Source organism: Blennius ocellaris (genome assembly GCF_963422515.1).
Source record: "Blennius ocellaris genome assembly, chromosome: 5".
Classification (NCBI taxonomy): domain Eukaryota; kingdom Metazoa; phylum Chordata; class Actinopteri; order Blenniiformes; family Blenniidae; genus Blennius; species Blennius ocellaris.
Window position 1 is genome coordinate 13,399,553 of NC_137654.1, and position 13,818 is coordinate 13,413,370.

The following is a 13,818-nucleotide window of genomic DNA, read 5'->3' on the forward strand; positions in this document are numbered from 1 at the left end:
ACATACTCGCAAGCTTTCATAAACTAAAATAATCACCAGGCAAATAAAGCAACCAGAAACTAATTAAAGGTAAATGACAGGATGTGAAAATATAAATAGAATTCTTTGTGCATGTGCCACCCTGAGATTTCCAGTTTATTTTTTCATTCGGTATAATATTTCATAGGTTCTCAGAATGTCAACCCCATTTCATTTCATTTCATTTTATTTATTCTTTTTTCAAGGTAATGCAACCTAAAATAAAGCAACAATCCAACAAAAAACAAACAAACAATACATTCCATGAAAAGAAGAACAGGAGTTGGATGAAGAAAAAAAATCTTATAAACTCCAACCCCATTCTTGAAGAAAAACGTACAAACTAGATGGCCTAACCGATGTAAAAAACAGCAACAACAAAAAAACAACAATTACATATACACATACATACACATACACATATACACACATATACATACATTTACACACATATACACACATATACACACATATACACACAATACACACATATACATACACATACACACGCAAAAACCAGATGTAATCAACTTTCGATTTTAACTTTTTATTTTTTATTTTTATCATTATTATTACTATTATTATTGTAATCTGTAATATTGTATTTTTGTACTTTTGAAAATTCTAAAATAGTGTGAGTTTTGTTTTGTTTAGATCCAGTGATAATGTGTTCCTGTCAAACCATTGTTTTAACCTACACATTTCTGCCATTATTGCCCCGCCCTCCCCTCACAAATTTGACATGTTCGATATTTTGCTGATATCTTATCAAGCAATGTCCAAGCATGACGAAATAAAGTTTCCCAGCTTCACAGACTGCCTCATGTACTTTAGATATCTTTTCACCCAGTGTAAATAAAACAGTAATAGAGAAAACAAGGTGTGCAGAGGAAACTGATAATAAAATGTCAAATACAAAAAAACCCCACTATGTATTAGTCAGTTTTCTATGAATGTGTGATGTGATACCTCGGATAATCTTTTTACTTTTTTAAAAAGATTCCTGAAATTGATGTATGTGTGTCCTTAAAAATAATAATAGAAATTCAAAAACATCTGAAAACATGTGAAGACTTAAAACACAGTCTGCTTTGATTTCATCCGACACTATTCAATGTTGCTCATATTTGTGATCAAAGATTCTATCAACACAATTTTCCTCCCATTTTTACTTTTAAATATAAAAACAACACAGATTACAGAATTTTTATTTGTGTTTATTTGTGTGTCTTTTCAGCTTTGCGTATATTGATTGGACCGAACTGATCTTGCATGGTCCAACATGCTCCTGATGTGTTTGGATCTTTGTCAAACTTGTGAAACATTTAATGAGAAAGAATTAACGTGTTGAGTGTCAAGTGTTGAACTTGACCTCATCCATTTAGCAGTAATACACACAGCCAGCAGCTCTTAAACCTCTGACACACACTCATCTGTCTTGTCCCATAATTTACCTCTGAAGTCCTGAACTGTTCATGCATGCTTTGAAAGTAAACGCATCCTTTATGTCACTCACACTCCCTGCCGTCCACAGTACATGTTGCGTCAGGGGAAGTCGGCCGTGCAGGCCCTGCATGAGGTGGAGGTACTGACCACTGATTACGTGGGAGAGGACACTTTACTGACCGGTACAGATGTGGATCGACGCTCGGCCTGCTCCCCCATGGCGGTCCACACCATCGTCAGAGGCTGGCTTCACATACGCACGGGCAACATAGGCAAGTGCTCAAAGACATTGAATTGCTTGAATGTGACTTTGACTTGTAGGACAATCATCAACTAAATAGTTTGGTAAAGCTGCATTGAACTGCTTCACCTGATATGTTTCTTTGTTGAGACGCAGTGTGATAGAAGCACTTATCTACAACACAGAGAGCTAAGAGACTGTTCATGAGCTAACTTACTTCATCTGTTTGGCGCTGTTCATGATCATGGAGTTACTCAAAATCTTTCTGAGTGTATCCAGTGATATTTATTGGTGATATTTATACTGATGGTCTCACCACAGTTGTTTCTTTATTGGCAGTTTTAGTTGGCAGGTGTATCCCAACACTTGAAGTACAACAAGTTTCTGTTCTTGGTGTTAAAAATGTAGAGAGATTTGAAAATGACCTTATTTTTTTTGTTTTTAGCTTTTTTTCCAGAAAGTTTAATTTTGAATAGCTGTCAAGACTTATTGTGACTTATTATGAACTCATGGCTTAGTGCAGTGGTTTGTGAGGTGGGCTTCCCTTGATAGTGTTAGTAAGAGTTAAGGGGAGCACGTCATTGATTTCTACCAGATTGCATCAAGCGTAAAGGTCCTGACAATGGAGAAGCTGGAAACCCATTACGTATCGTCTTGGTATTCCCAAAACAAACCTAGTACACTCAGAAACACTACATTCACTGTGCACATAGATATTTCTCTGACTGTATTCTTTTCCTGTTTTTATGGTTTAATCAAATCAAACCGTGACTCTGTGTTGAGATCATATTTTTACTGTGATGAGTGAAGAAATATTGGGTTTGTGAATTTTCTGTATCATTCAACCTGGATGCAGCAGCTCTCTGAACATTTCAGACAAAAAACATTTATAGAAATGCAGGTTGCTTCATGGGAACTTGCTAGACATTTCAGAAGAGTACATTTGAGAAAAGCTGTACTTCATGTTATCGGGTATTTTTGAACATGAAAAACTATTTGAATAATTAAAGGTATAGTAGAGGATTTTCTTCTTCCGGGTGGATCATCAAAATAACTGGTCCTCCCAATTGTCAATCATTCTGGTGATATATGACGTAAGCCCGTCGTACGTGCTCGTCCCTGCGCGCAGCTCACTCCACACGGCTCTCATTATGCCGGTGGCCGACCCGACGCATTATTCTCGGACATTTTTACACAGTTTCACCCCCTCTGGTGCAAATCTTCTTGTAAAGTGAGCTTATGTGAGCAATGCCGACTTGTGACTTGTAAACAGAGCGTGCACGAGGAGAACTGGGCTCGTGCATGTCTCTCGCACGCGTTTTAGTAGGCGTTCCGTCCCGGTAGCAGGTACAGCGTTGCGCATGCGCATTTTTTTCAAACGGTGGAGAGGGCGGTTCTTTCCTAAAATTCCTGAAAATCCTCCTGTATACCTTTAACCCTGGCCCTAAAGTTGAAGGACAAATTAAAAAATGTTAAAATAAAATAGGTAGCAATGTGGATGGTCCTAAATATTCAAATGGGAGAATATTGATATCGAAAGTAATTTTTTTATCCAACTTGTCAGTGATCCGAAAATACGGGTTGGCAAAAGTTAAATATGACCAATCAGCCTCGAGCTGATGCAAGAATCCACATGAACTTTCTTCGCTGTCGAATTTAACAGATGGACAAATCAACCAAATAACACCCTGAAGTGAGACAACAATTCGACATCCAAAGTCTACTTCTGGCTCTTTTTTTTTTTGTGCCCACAAAAGCATCTCATGCGTCAACATTCTGAGGCTCTTTGCATAATCCAGGATCTGAACTACCTATGCTTGCTGATTATACAAGTGAAAACGGCTTTCACGGCAGATTGGCTCAGAAATTATGTGAGAATAAGACACTTTCAGGTTAATGTCGTGGCAAGAAATCATCGGACTTGCCTGATTGTTGTCTTTGTATTCCTCTAGCACACATCCCTATGAAGACACTTATAAATAACAACGAGTACTGCTTCCGCTGGGAGACACAGGAAGGTTCAGAGTGGATGCATGGGACAAGGTGTGAATAGCTTTGTTGTGCAAACAGAAAGCATCAAAATATAGAAAGCCTTGTATTTGCTTTATCTTCACCTATAGCTCCTGAAATATTTAGGAGTGCTTTATATTCAGGTCACGATTCAAGATTATGAGGTAATGTCTGTTTACTTTTATTGATGTGCAGAGGTGGGAAATGACAGTGATTCCCTTCCACTGTTGTTCGTGCTGAAAGTTCCCATTTCCAGCAGCAGACAGAGGTGTGCAGGGTTGCAAAGCAAACATGGTGCCAAAGCAAAAAAAAAAGAATATCTTGATGTGATAGTTCCACTCCGTCTGGCAACTGAGCACCTTTCCTCTTCCTTTGCACTCATCCAATTTGGGCCCGGCGTGCCCCTGCGGCGTGATGGCAGCCAGTGATAGCTTCCTTGCCATTAATCAATTGTTGAAATAAGATGCTCTCTCTCTCTCTCTCTCTCTCTCTCTCTCTCTCTCTCTCTCTCTCTCTCTCTCTCTCTCTCTCTCTCTCGCTCTCTCGCTCTCTCTCGCTCTCTCTCTCTTGCTCTCTTCTCATAAACAATGGCTTCTTTTCAGGGCTTCAGAAAGTCTTCGCAGTGCCATTGTTGAGACTAAATATTCGGGCACTTTCTCATGGCGCTTATCACTCAAAGCAGGTTGAGAGCGCAGTGGGTTATTGGGTGTGCCAGAGATGGAAAGGGGGAGGGTTGTGTCTGGCATGTAAATTCCAATCAAGGCTCAGATATCCATCAGGCGCCCTGGCCGACAGTCAGAATCAATTTGGGGAGGGAGTACTCGCAAGCACTTTTCTTTGTTTTTTCTTCCATCTGTCGCTCTCACATTCTCACTCCTCTCTTCTCTCTTTATCACTGTCTTCCTGTTTTCTCTGATTCATCCATTTACCTCTTACCCTTCAATCACACGCTCTGCCTTCCACCCTCTGTCTGGCTGTTTGTTTTGTGCTCTCACCTCTCCCATATCCAACACGTGTCTCTTTCTTTCTTGGCGTCTGTCATCAAGCCATAATGAATCAGCGCTCTTATTTGGTGGGTGGTAAAAGATGTGAAGTGGAGATTTGATGGGAAGGACACACAGTTGCACACTGACTGACACACAGAGGCATATGTGCATATCAAGTCAGTCGCGCATGCTACAAAGGTATAGACTGATGTGTGCGCACAGGCAGGTGTAACAGAGCGTGGACATGTGTGATGAAGTGGGTTGTCAGAATTGAGAGGCGGACAGGCAAATTCTATCACTGATATCATGTCAGAATCCCATATCGCATATTTCTAGTTTAATAAAAGAATTATGGCACTTCTCTGTGGATTGGAAAAACATGTTCCTTTAAAACCCCACTGGATGGCCTCAAAGGCAACATGCAGATGCAGCTCCTTAAGGTGAAGGAAGGTTTCTTAAAAATGGTCAATGAAGCAGAGACAAAAAGGAAAGAGGAGTCTCTCCAACTGAACTCGATTCTATTTATGGTAGAAGAAGAGAGATACAGTTTTTTTTTCCCTCGGGGGGGAAAAAAAGAAAAAAAAATCAGCTTTTCTGACCTGCCTTGTTTCTGCATCTATAGGTATTTGCTGTCAATCTCACCTGTTGCCTTTGCCCGAGCCGGCTCACCATCTGCAGCATGTTGGCTGCTGTCTTCCTCTCCTCCTCTGCTACATCTGTCTCTTCATTAGCCACAGCTATTGCTTCCTGACACTCTCTTCCTGCTTCATCTGCCACAGCAGCACTGGATGAAGCCTGGACATGCTCTAATCAAATTAATTGGACAGCTAATCAAAATTGGTTGGGCTTTCCCATGTGTGCTGGTCTGGCCCAGACTGTCTTTACATCTCTTCACAATTAGCTGATTTGAGTCTTTGAAAATTCCCTTTAAATTTAATGTGGCATCATCATCAAAGTAAACAAATTGCCATGTAATTACCTGCTCAGTCAGCTGGGTTTTAACGGGCAGCATTGTATAGTATGCTAGTCTCGAGGTCGCAATTGTATTCTTACATGGACTTGAAGTTATTCCTTCAAAAAATGATGAACGTTTCTGAAATTGTTCATGAAATGGACCGTTCATACTTGATTTTGATCACAACTTTAGGTGAGAATGTTCTGTCTCCAAAGTGTGCTTCAGTTATCAGGTAGCGACAGTGTAATACATGTTTTCGAACAAAGGAGAGCAGGAGCATAGATGAAAAATTATTCAGGCACATCTGTGGCCTGTACGTTTGTATAAGAGCTATAGAATTGTGAGGACGAATGGAGGAAATCACCGTGTTGCACACAGATCTGCCATGAAATGAGATTTAACCTATTTTAACTTTTAATAACGGAGAGTAACTGAATAACTGAATATGTGGGGTGGAATGTTATCACCCGGGAGTAAATTAATGTGTTTGATATGCTGAAATGACAATTTTCTGTTTGGACTGAAAACAAATGAACAACTGAAATACATGTTATCAGTCCGGAGGAACCCATACCAGTAAATCTATTCATGGAAAAGGCTGGAGGATTGCACGTGGACGAAAAAAGGCTGAGCTATGAAGCACTAACCTATTTAAGCTGTAAATTCTTGAATTTTGCATTTAGTTGTGGCAGGTTGTTAATTTCTTTGTGCAGTTAAGTTTTTGATTGTATGTTTTGGTTCCTAACTCTAACCCTAACCCTAACCCCTAACCACATGCCCAGGTGAAAAGAGATTAATATTGTTTAACCTTGTGCTTTCATTTTTCATTTTGGTATGAAGATAAGTTTTATAGATGCTGTGATGAGCTCAAACATGTGATATTAACCTGCATTGTTAATATCAGACTCAGAAACTGTGTTGTTGAATGGATCAAACAAGGAACCGAATGATCAGGGAAGAAGGAAAAAAAAATCTTCTTCGTCTGGATGAACTGATGCATGAAACAATTCAAAGTCTGTGACCCGTCCGAGCTGGACAAATATCATATAAACAGTTGCCTGGGTTTCGTTCACAAGAGGTTAACTAGATTCCTCTGTCCATCCACTGCACAGGCAGCAACAATAGAACATAAACAGAATAATGCCAGTCTTTTATGTTCAAAAAGTCAGAATAGGTAGAAAACTAACAAATCACACTCCTTCACCCTGTAACATCTAACTTACCATATCTCTCCAGCCTTGGTTTGCAAAAATAGCAATATAAGAGAACAAAAAGAAATAAAAAATACAGATCGGTTGACATTTCCCACATCTTCAGCTGCCAATCAGAGTCCGATCTACCAACTCTGTAAGATAAATGTTTGACCTGGCACTACCATGCTGATTCAACACGTAACCAAAGGGGCTGAGGATTACTGGCTTGTCAGGTCAGTATTAAGGTGACAAGTCAGCTTTGCTTATTGACAGAAACAGATATTTATAGACATTTAAGTCTTTGCATAAATCTCACCAAGTATGTTCTATTGCTGGAACTAACTAAACATATATCATTGGAAAGTTTAACAAACAATAATAAACAGATTGAATGTGTGTTAAAATGTGTGTTCATTCAGTAAAATGTTTGAGTGTGTTAGTTATTTTTTCTCAACTCCTTTTTTGCTTTTAGTTCTGGGTTTGTCCTGTCACACAATGCTGGTTTCTTCCATTATATCTGTTTACTTTACTGATTTTTGTCATGTCTGATATTTATGTTTAATTTTTGTGCTGTAAAGCTGCTGTCAGTGACTCTCTCTTTATTTCCTGTTTTTGGTTTTTGCCTACCAGAAGTTATGAGAGAATCATTGAACACAGGATGTGATAGTAAACTGGGTTTGGTTGTGGCCTGGGAGCTCTGTCTCAGATATGGGAATGATGTACATTTTGGGACACATCATCAGTAGTGTCCCTTTGAATCAGAGGGTTTGGCCTTTCAAACACGAGACACGTGATTAAAGGTGGCCAGCTACAGGATGATCAAGCCTGAGCTTGCATCCCATATCCAATCATAAGAATTACCTTGTTGTTTCGTTGGTGCAGCCCACGTGACTATGCACAGCACGGGGTGTCCTCTTCACTGAATCAAGCCTAAAGCGGACCGCATACCTTAACCTGGGTTCTCAAGTGGGCAATTGGAAGGGAAACTTGTGAGCATGTCATCATGGTCTTTGAGCTGAGATGGCGATCTTCAGCTTGATCCACATCCACTCCTTCTTTCTGCCACTTCAGAGGCTGATTTCTTTGTCTGTCGCAGAGCCTGACCATGGATCGCAAGATCTTTTAGCAGTCAATTGTGGAGGAAACCACAAAACCTCTGCATCCCACTGCAACTAGATAGACTTTTGCATTCCACCTCATAGTTGAGCATCTGTTTCCAGTTCTGTGTCGTGTAATTTCCAAAATCCTCTTGCTCTCAATTGCTGTCACCAGACTCTTAAGGACCTGGCTGTGCCTTCAGGTGTAATGGCCTTGTGGGATGCTGGCCTTACAAGAGGAATTTCACAGAATTGTGGAAAAACTACAAAATCAAAGTGATTTAACTAAATGCTGACATGAAAAACTCAAGAATAGTTTAGAATTGCTGTTGTATTCATATCCTTTTGGAATATATTTTGGATGGACTTTGTGGCTGATGGTGCTATTTATTTACCCCAAACAGTCTGATTGTTACCAGGGATTAGTTGTATAGTAATACACACAGTTATATAGTCACATAATAAGTTGGTTTATGTCCTCCGCCCATACTGTTATAATTTACAATCAATGTAGTCCTGACTTCAGACTGCATGCTCCCTTTTCTAATTGCATGTGGTTCATCATGCGTGCTATTATTCATGTCTTTGCTTGGCCCCCTTTGGGAGTTCATCAGAATTAGACTTTATTCCAAAAAGTGAGTGGCAGGCTGTCATTTCCAAATGAAAAAGAGTGAAACATCAAATGATATCCTTTTTAATTATCACAAGGTGGGATAGACAAGTAATTAATTAAATTGTAATGATATACACTGTCAGGCCTATTCAATCATTCTCTAAAGCTGCTCTTATTAATCGCATCGCAAAAGACAAAAGGAAGTGGCTTAGTCCAATGATGGAGAGCTGCAAAAATGGTGCTTTGACTGTTGGAGGGGTATTGTGCTGCTGTGTGGACATGCAGACCTCAGGAAGACAGGCGGTGGTCGCACACTGAGCACTGTGGGAGCAGATGAGGACACTTTGAACGATAACGACCGCCTGCTTGTCTCACGTAACCGTTTGACAGCAAAGCTACAGTGCTTTATTGACTTTATCGACAAAGCCTGCAATAAACATTCTGGGGGAAATAAAGACAGAGGGATGGGAAATGATACAGACCAGCAATTTCTTTTCTTTATTTTCTTAAACACTTTTGCATTGTATTGACATCTTGAAGCAGCTACTAATGTACTAAGTTGAAACAGAAACATCGCTGTATGCAAGCAACACAGTCCCAAAGACAACAAACTGACATCTTAGAGTAAACTTTTGTAATCCATGTCATTATGATGTAAAGCCCAAAGCCTTTGCTGTGATAAAAATTGTGGACTGATCAATGACTTTTTAAGAGTGATTGATGTATATAGTCTTTCAAATACACACTAACATAAGCAAATACAATAAATTCAATAGACACAAAAGACATGCAATGTAAAAGTAAAATCACAGAATTGAAAAAGCCACACAGATAAGATCCATTTTCATAAAATGGAGACTTTAACACAACAGAAATACTTTCTAAATCTAAATCTTTTAAGATCTTTATTTGAATACTATGCTTAGAAGTTGGTTATCGGTTTTCATAAGCATTTACCTCTTAATGATTCACACTTTGTATAATAGGATGTAATTTGTTTTGTATGCAGTATTTGTATTCATATTGGAAAAAATCATCATCCATTCATCTTCTGTGCTGTCCATCCAATTCAGGATTATAGGTGACTGAAGTCCATCCCAGCTGGCTGCAGGTGAAGGCTGGAAACATCCTTCACAAGATGTCAGACAATCATGTTGAGAACACAAAGAGACACACGCTCACAATATTACCTACAGGAAATTTAGAGTCACCAATTCATGTATTTGGACTGTTTCAGGCAATGATGTGAACCACCACACCACAGTGTGGCCTTCTCTCCACCATATACATAATTCTTTTTTATGTTTTGTTTAGTTTAGTTTTTTTTGTTCACTATCTTCTAAGGTACTATTTTCTATATAGATAAATAAGAAGGAATAAGCAAACTGCCAACTGAGCATAGACACTTGTGGGGTTTGCTCAGGCTATGATAATAACATCATGCAAGTTTCTTCCATGGGGACCAACCGTCTTTCTAAACTCTTCACCTTCATATATTGTGTGAGCAGCATTGCACCTCTTCCACGCAGGGGGGTGGGCGTATCGTAGGCCTCCAGAGGAAGGCTTTTGGGGTAGGGCCAGCCACTTGCTGGTGAACACCATCCACAAGCCCGTCTCCAGGGATCTGTCCTGGTGAGACAAGACGAGACAGGTTTCACAAGGATTGCTATTTTTGTTAAAAGGACATTTCTGGATTGTGTTAGTCTTGGTATTTATTCAGAATCTGATTGTCTTGGGAAGGACCCGTCAATGTGAAAATGGAGCTAAGTTGTAAGGCAAAACTCCCCGGTTACCTGTTGAGCTACAGCCCAATCCTCACCTATGGCTATGAACGGTGCGTCTTGACCCGCAGTATCAGATACAAGGTACTGAAATTAGTTTTCTCCTTAATAAAGTGAATCAAAGTGCAGCCATCAATCCTCAACTTTGTGGGGAACCAGTTGAGCTGGATCTGGCTTTAAATCGTGATGACCCCTGATTGACTCCCATTTGGAGGTGTTCCAGTCACAGGCAATGCCCACCACTTCAGGTCAGCCCAAGATGGGAGAGATGATAGATCTTGGTTAGTCTTAAAGCAGTTAGCAGTCTGCCCAGAAGAGCAAGAGGAACTTGTGTGGACGTCGATGTCTGAGCATTTTTTTTATCTCTATATTGCCACCATCAATATGGATGGAGCAGGAATTAGGAAGGATGAATAGCATCTAACACTCAAAATTACAGGCAGGTAAGTAAGAGGGAAGAAACCAAGTTTGTGAGATAAAAAGCCCATTTACAAGGCCCATTTACACTTGAAGGCCTCATGAACCAAAGCAAACTACCATACATCAACATATCTGCCAAAATGTAATCTAAACCGGTAGCAGATTTACATCATGACCTTCTCATGGAATCGATGAAACTGTGCCAGAACAATACAAAACCTAGCTGTGTACTCATTTTTAAAGCACCGAGGAAAAACACATGTTCCGTTGATCAAACATGTTTTTACCAACATTTTGGTGCCAAACAATTTTCTAATGTGGAACACTGCACCTGTCACTTGCTGGATGAGAGAAGGTAAAGGCTGCAAGTCAAATAACCAAACAATGAGCTAAAATTGGTTCAGCATCTCTTACAGCTGAAGAAAACTACATTCTCAAATCAGTTATTTAATATAGTGTTATAAATAATTGGGATAAGAGCACCCTAAATGCTGCAAATTGGCAGCTCTATTGGCTGATGATCATCTTAAATCACATGTATCTTTGTCATATACAAGAGCCAAGGCTACTGCAGTTTACATAATAGCCTTTGATGTTCCAGCTCTATCGTCCACACACTTATTGTTTGGAGTTAAGCTTCATAAAAAGGTGATATTGTCAGCATTGCCAACAACTTAAGGCACTGAGCACTTTTAATATCCAATTTGGAAGCATGTTGGTAATGTCTGCCAGCAGTGAACTGGCCCATATGTGACAGAAGGAAAAGCCTATGGAGGAAAAGTGGTTTTGCTGACTGAGTTATGGCTCTATCCTTTGTATCCAATTCCCACTTTCTCTTGCTGTCCCTCTGACACCCCCCCCCCCCACACACACACACACACACACACAGAGTAAACAAACACAGTCACACGTAAACGGAAAGCATGTATCTGCTTCAGTACTGTAGAGAAGACAGATTAGAACCTTCTCCAGACCTCGCAGTGCTCCTCATCTGCAGCTGCCCGATAAGCCTCAGAGAGACTGACTGTTGCAGCAGAGGAAGGGTGAGAGAGAATTGTGTCTGAAGCTGTCACAACTGGAACAAAATATCAGAGAGATTTACCTCGCAATTAGTTGAGCTATAGGGTACTCCCACCATGGCCATGCAAACTGTACGTCTCACTCATTAAAGGCTCGGGCTGCCGGCATATTTAGGCTCCACTTTATCAGCATTGCTCTCAGCCTTGAGGTGAGAGAGAATCTGCTTATTCTGAAAGGTCAGTGGCCTGGAACGGGCAGGGAGGAGAAATCGAATATTGCGTACTACTTTGAAAACCCCTCGGTGCTTGCTCTCATTTGTTCTGGGGGCCCGTAAATCAGTGGTTTGTTGTGGCCTTAACCTCGAGAACTGCCAGCAGAGCAGAGAGGGCGGGCAGGTGGGGTGGTGCCGAGTAGCATTATTGTCATGCAACAGCAAGAGGCAGTCAATACATTTGATAGAGTTTAGTCCTCTGGCACTTTGTTCACAATTATTTTCCTTCACACAGACAATGTCGAGCAGCAAACGCTGTGCCGGGCTGTACGTCTGCAACACAACCCCTGAGTGTAAACTTACATTTCAGCGAGGAGCCTCATCAGCTTTGTTTTGCAGCATGATTCAACAGTTAGGGACAGATAATGTGACCAAGAGGAAGACATCCACATCAACCTAAATAAGCAGTGAAGTGGGTGTTATCTGACAAGCCCCATGATGGTTCTAGCGATTACCCGATTAATTAAAATGATTGAATGATTAAATCAGAGGGTCATAATTGGGTTCATCATTAGTCCATTTGTTTTTATCATACGCACGTAGCACTGGGTGTTCATCTTATCACATCCTTGCAGGCTTATTGTGTAATTCCATCCGTCATCAAAGCATTTCTCGACAGAAAAAGATAGCAAGCTGAAAGGCCCATTATGAGTTGTTGGGAATGGTATCGCGACGACTTCATTATCGATCGGAGATGTTTATGCTTCCCGCTGGAGTCACGTCTTCACTGTAATATTTGGGAAATACAACTCTAACAAATACATTCGCCTGAGTCGTGTGGCCGGGGGAAGGTTGATGGATGACGAGGGGAATGCATCGGGACGGCAGACACCTCACCCATTAATCTGCAGAGCCGCGCTGTCTCTGTCTGTTTGCATGGCAACACCGGCTCCCCATTACTCATTTAGCTGCCGCCCATTATCAGTTTGTTGATGAAGAAGTTTGCCTCTAAAAGATTTGGAGGGTACTTTTGGCTCCCCTTCGGAAAACTCCTACAAGCTAACTGAGGTGTCGGCTCTGGGCAGTAAAGCCACTTAATTGCTGCACTCACTATACCTCATATGAAAGCATCCTGAATTAGCTTTCCCACAGCCTCTCTTAAAAACGCTAAAAGTTCTTATGTTGCAATTAAGCACCTCATTCATGTTGCTATCTAAAGCCTGAAAGCAGAGGGGAGCGATGGGAGCATGATGTCAAAGTGGACCATATTTTAGTTTAACTCGCTCCTTTAGTCGGCTATTAAAAATGTTATCTAACTTATTGGAAGAGGGACCTTACCTAAAAATACCCCAAACCCAATCACACACAGATCATTTGGTTATACCACCAGCTGAACACCTTTTGGGTAAAAGCATTTGAAGCTCGGAAAGATATCTTGCAACACATTATTCCTTAGTACGCCTTGGAAACGAGGGATGGGAAATACCCGTTATTAATATTCACTGCAATATCAAAATGTTTGAAAATTGAATGGTTATAATCAAATTGGCGCTCATTTCAATTTTTAGATGCATAGGACAGAGTTCTGTTAATGCATCTGTTAATACAGTGGGAAGTTCAGTGCCAGATTTTGAAAATAACACTGATTATTTCTGTACATCTACTTTGTGTTTGTTTGTGGAATATATTATACAGCAAGCAAACATTTTATCCTCGGAGTTGATGTGTTTGGACAAGGGAAAATGATCTAGCGTTAGAAGACAGGGACCAAACTATGATGTTGAGACAACTGGCTCAGATCTTCTACGGTCTGGCCTGGACTGACAG

The 13,818-nt window shown here is 40.5% G+C and overlaps 1 protein-coding gene across 1 annotated transcript in view; it reads left to right on the plus strand.

The window, feature by feature from the left end:
• nphp4 (nephronophthisis 4) overlaps nt 1-13,818 on the plus strand; it is a gene marked incomplete at its 5' end in the record, with an annotated part of 183,363 nt that overhangs the window by 137,103 nt on the left and 32,442 nt on the right. The window contains one exon of the mRNA XM_080496857.1: nt 1,553-1,736. Within this exon, the coding sequence (XP_080352983.1) occupies nt 1,553-1,736 (184 nt within the window). The remainder of the gene's footprint in view (nt 1-1,552; nt 1,737-13,818) is intronic.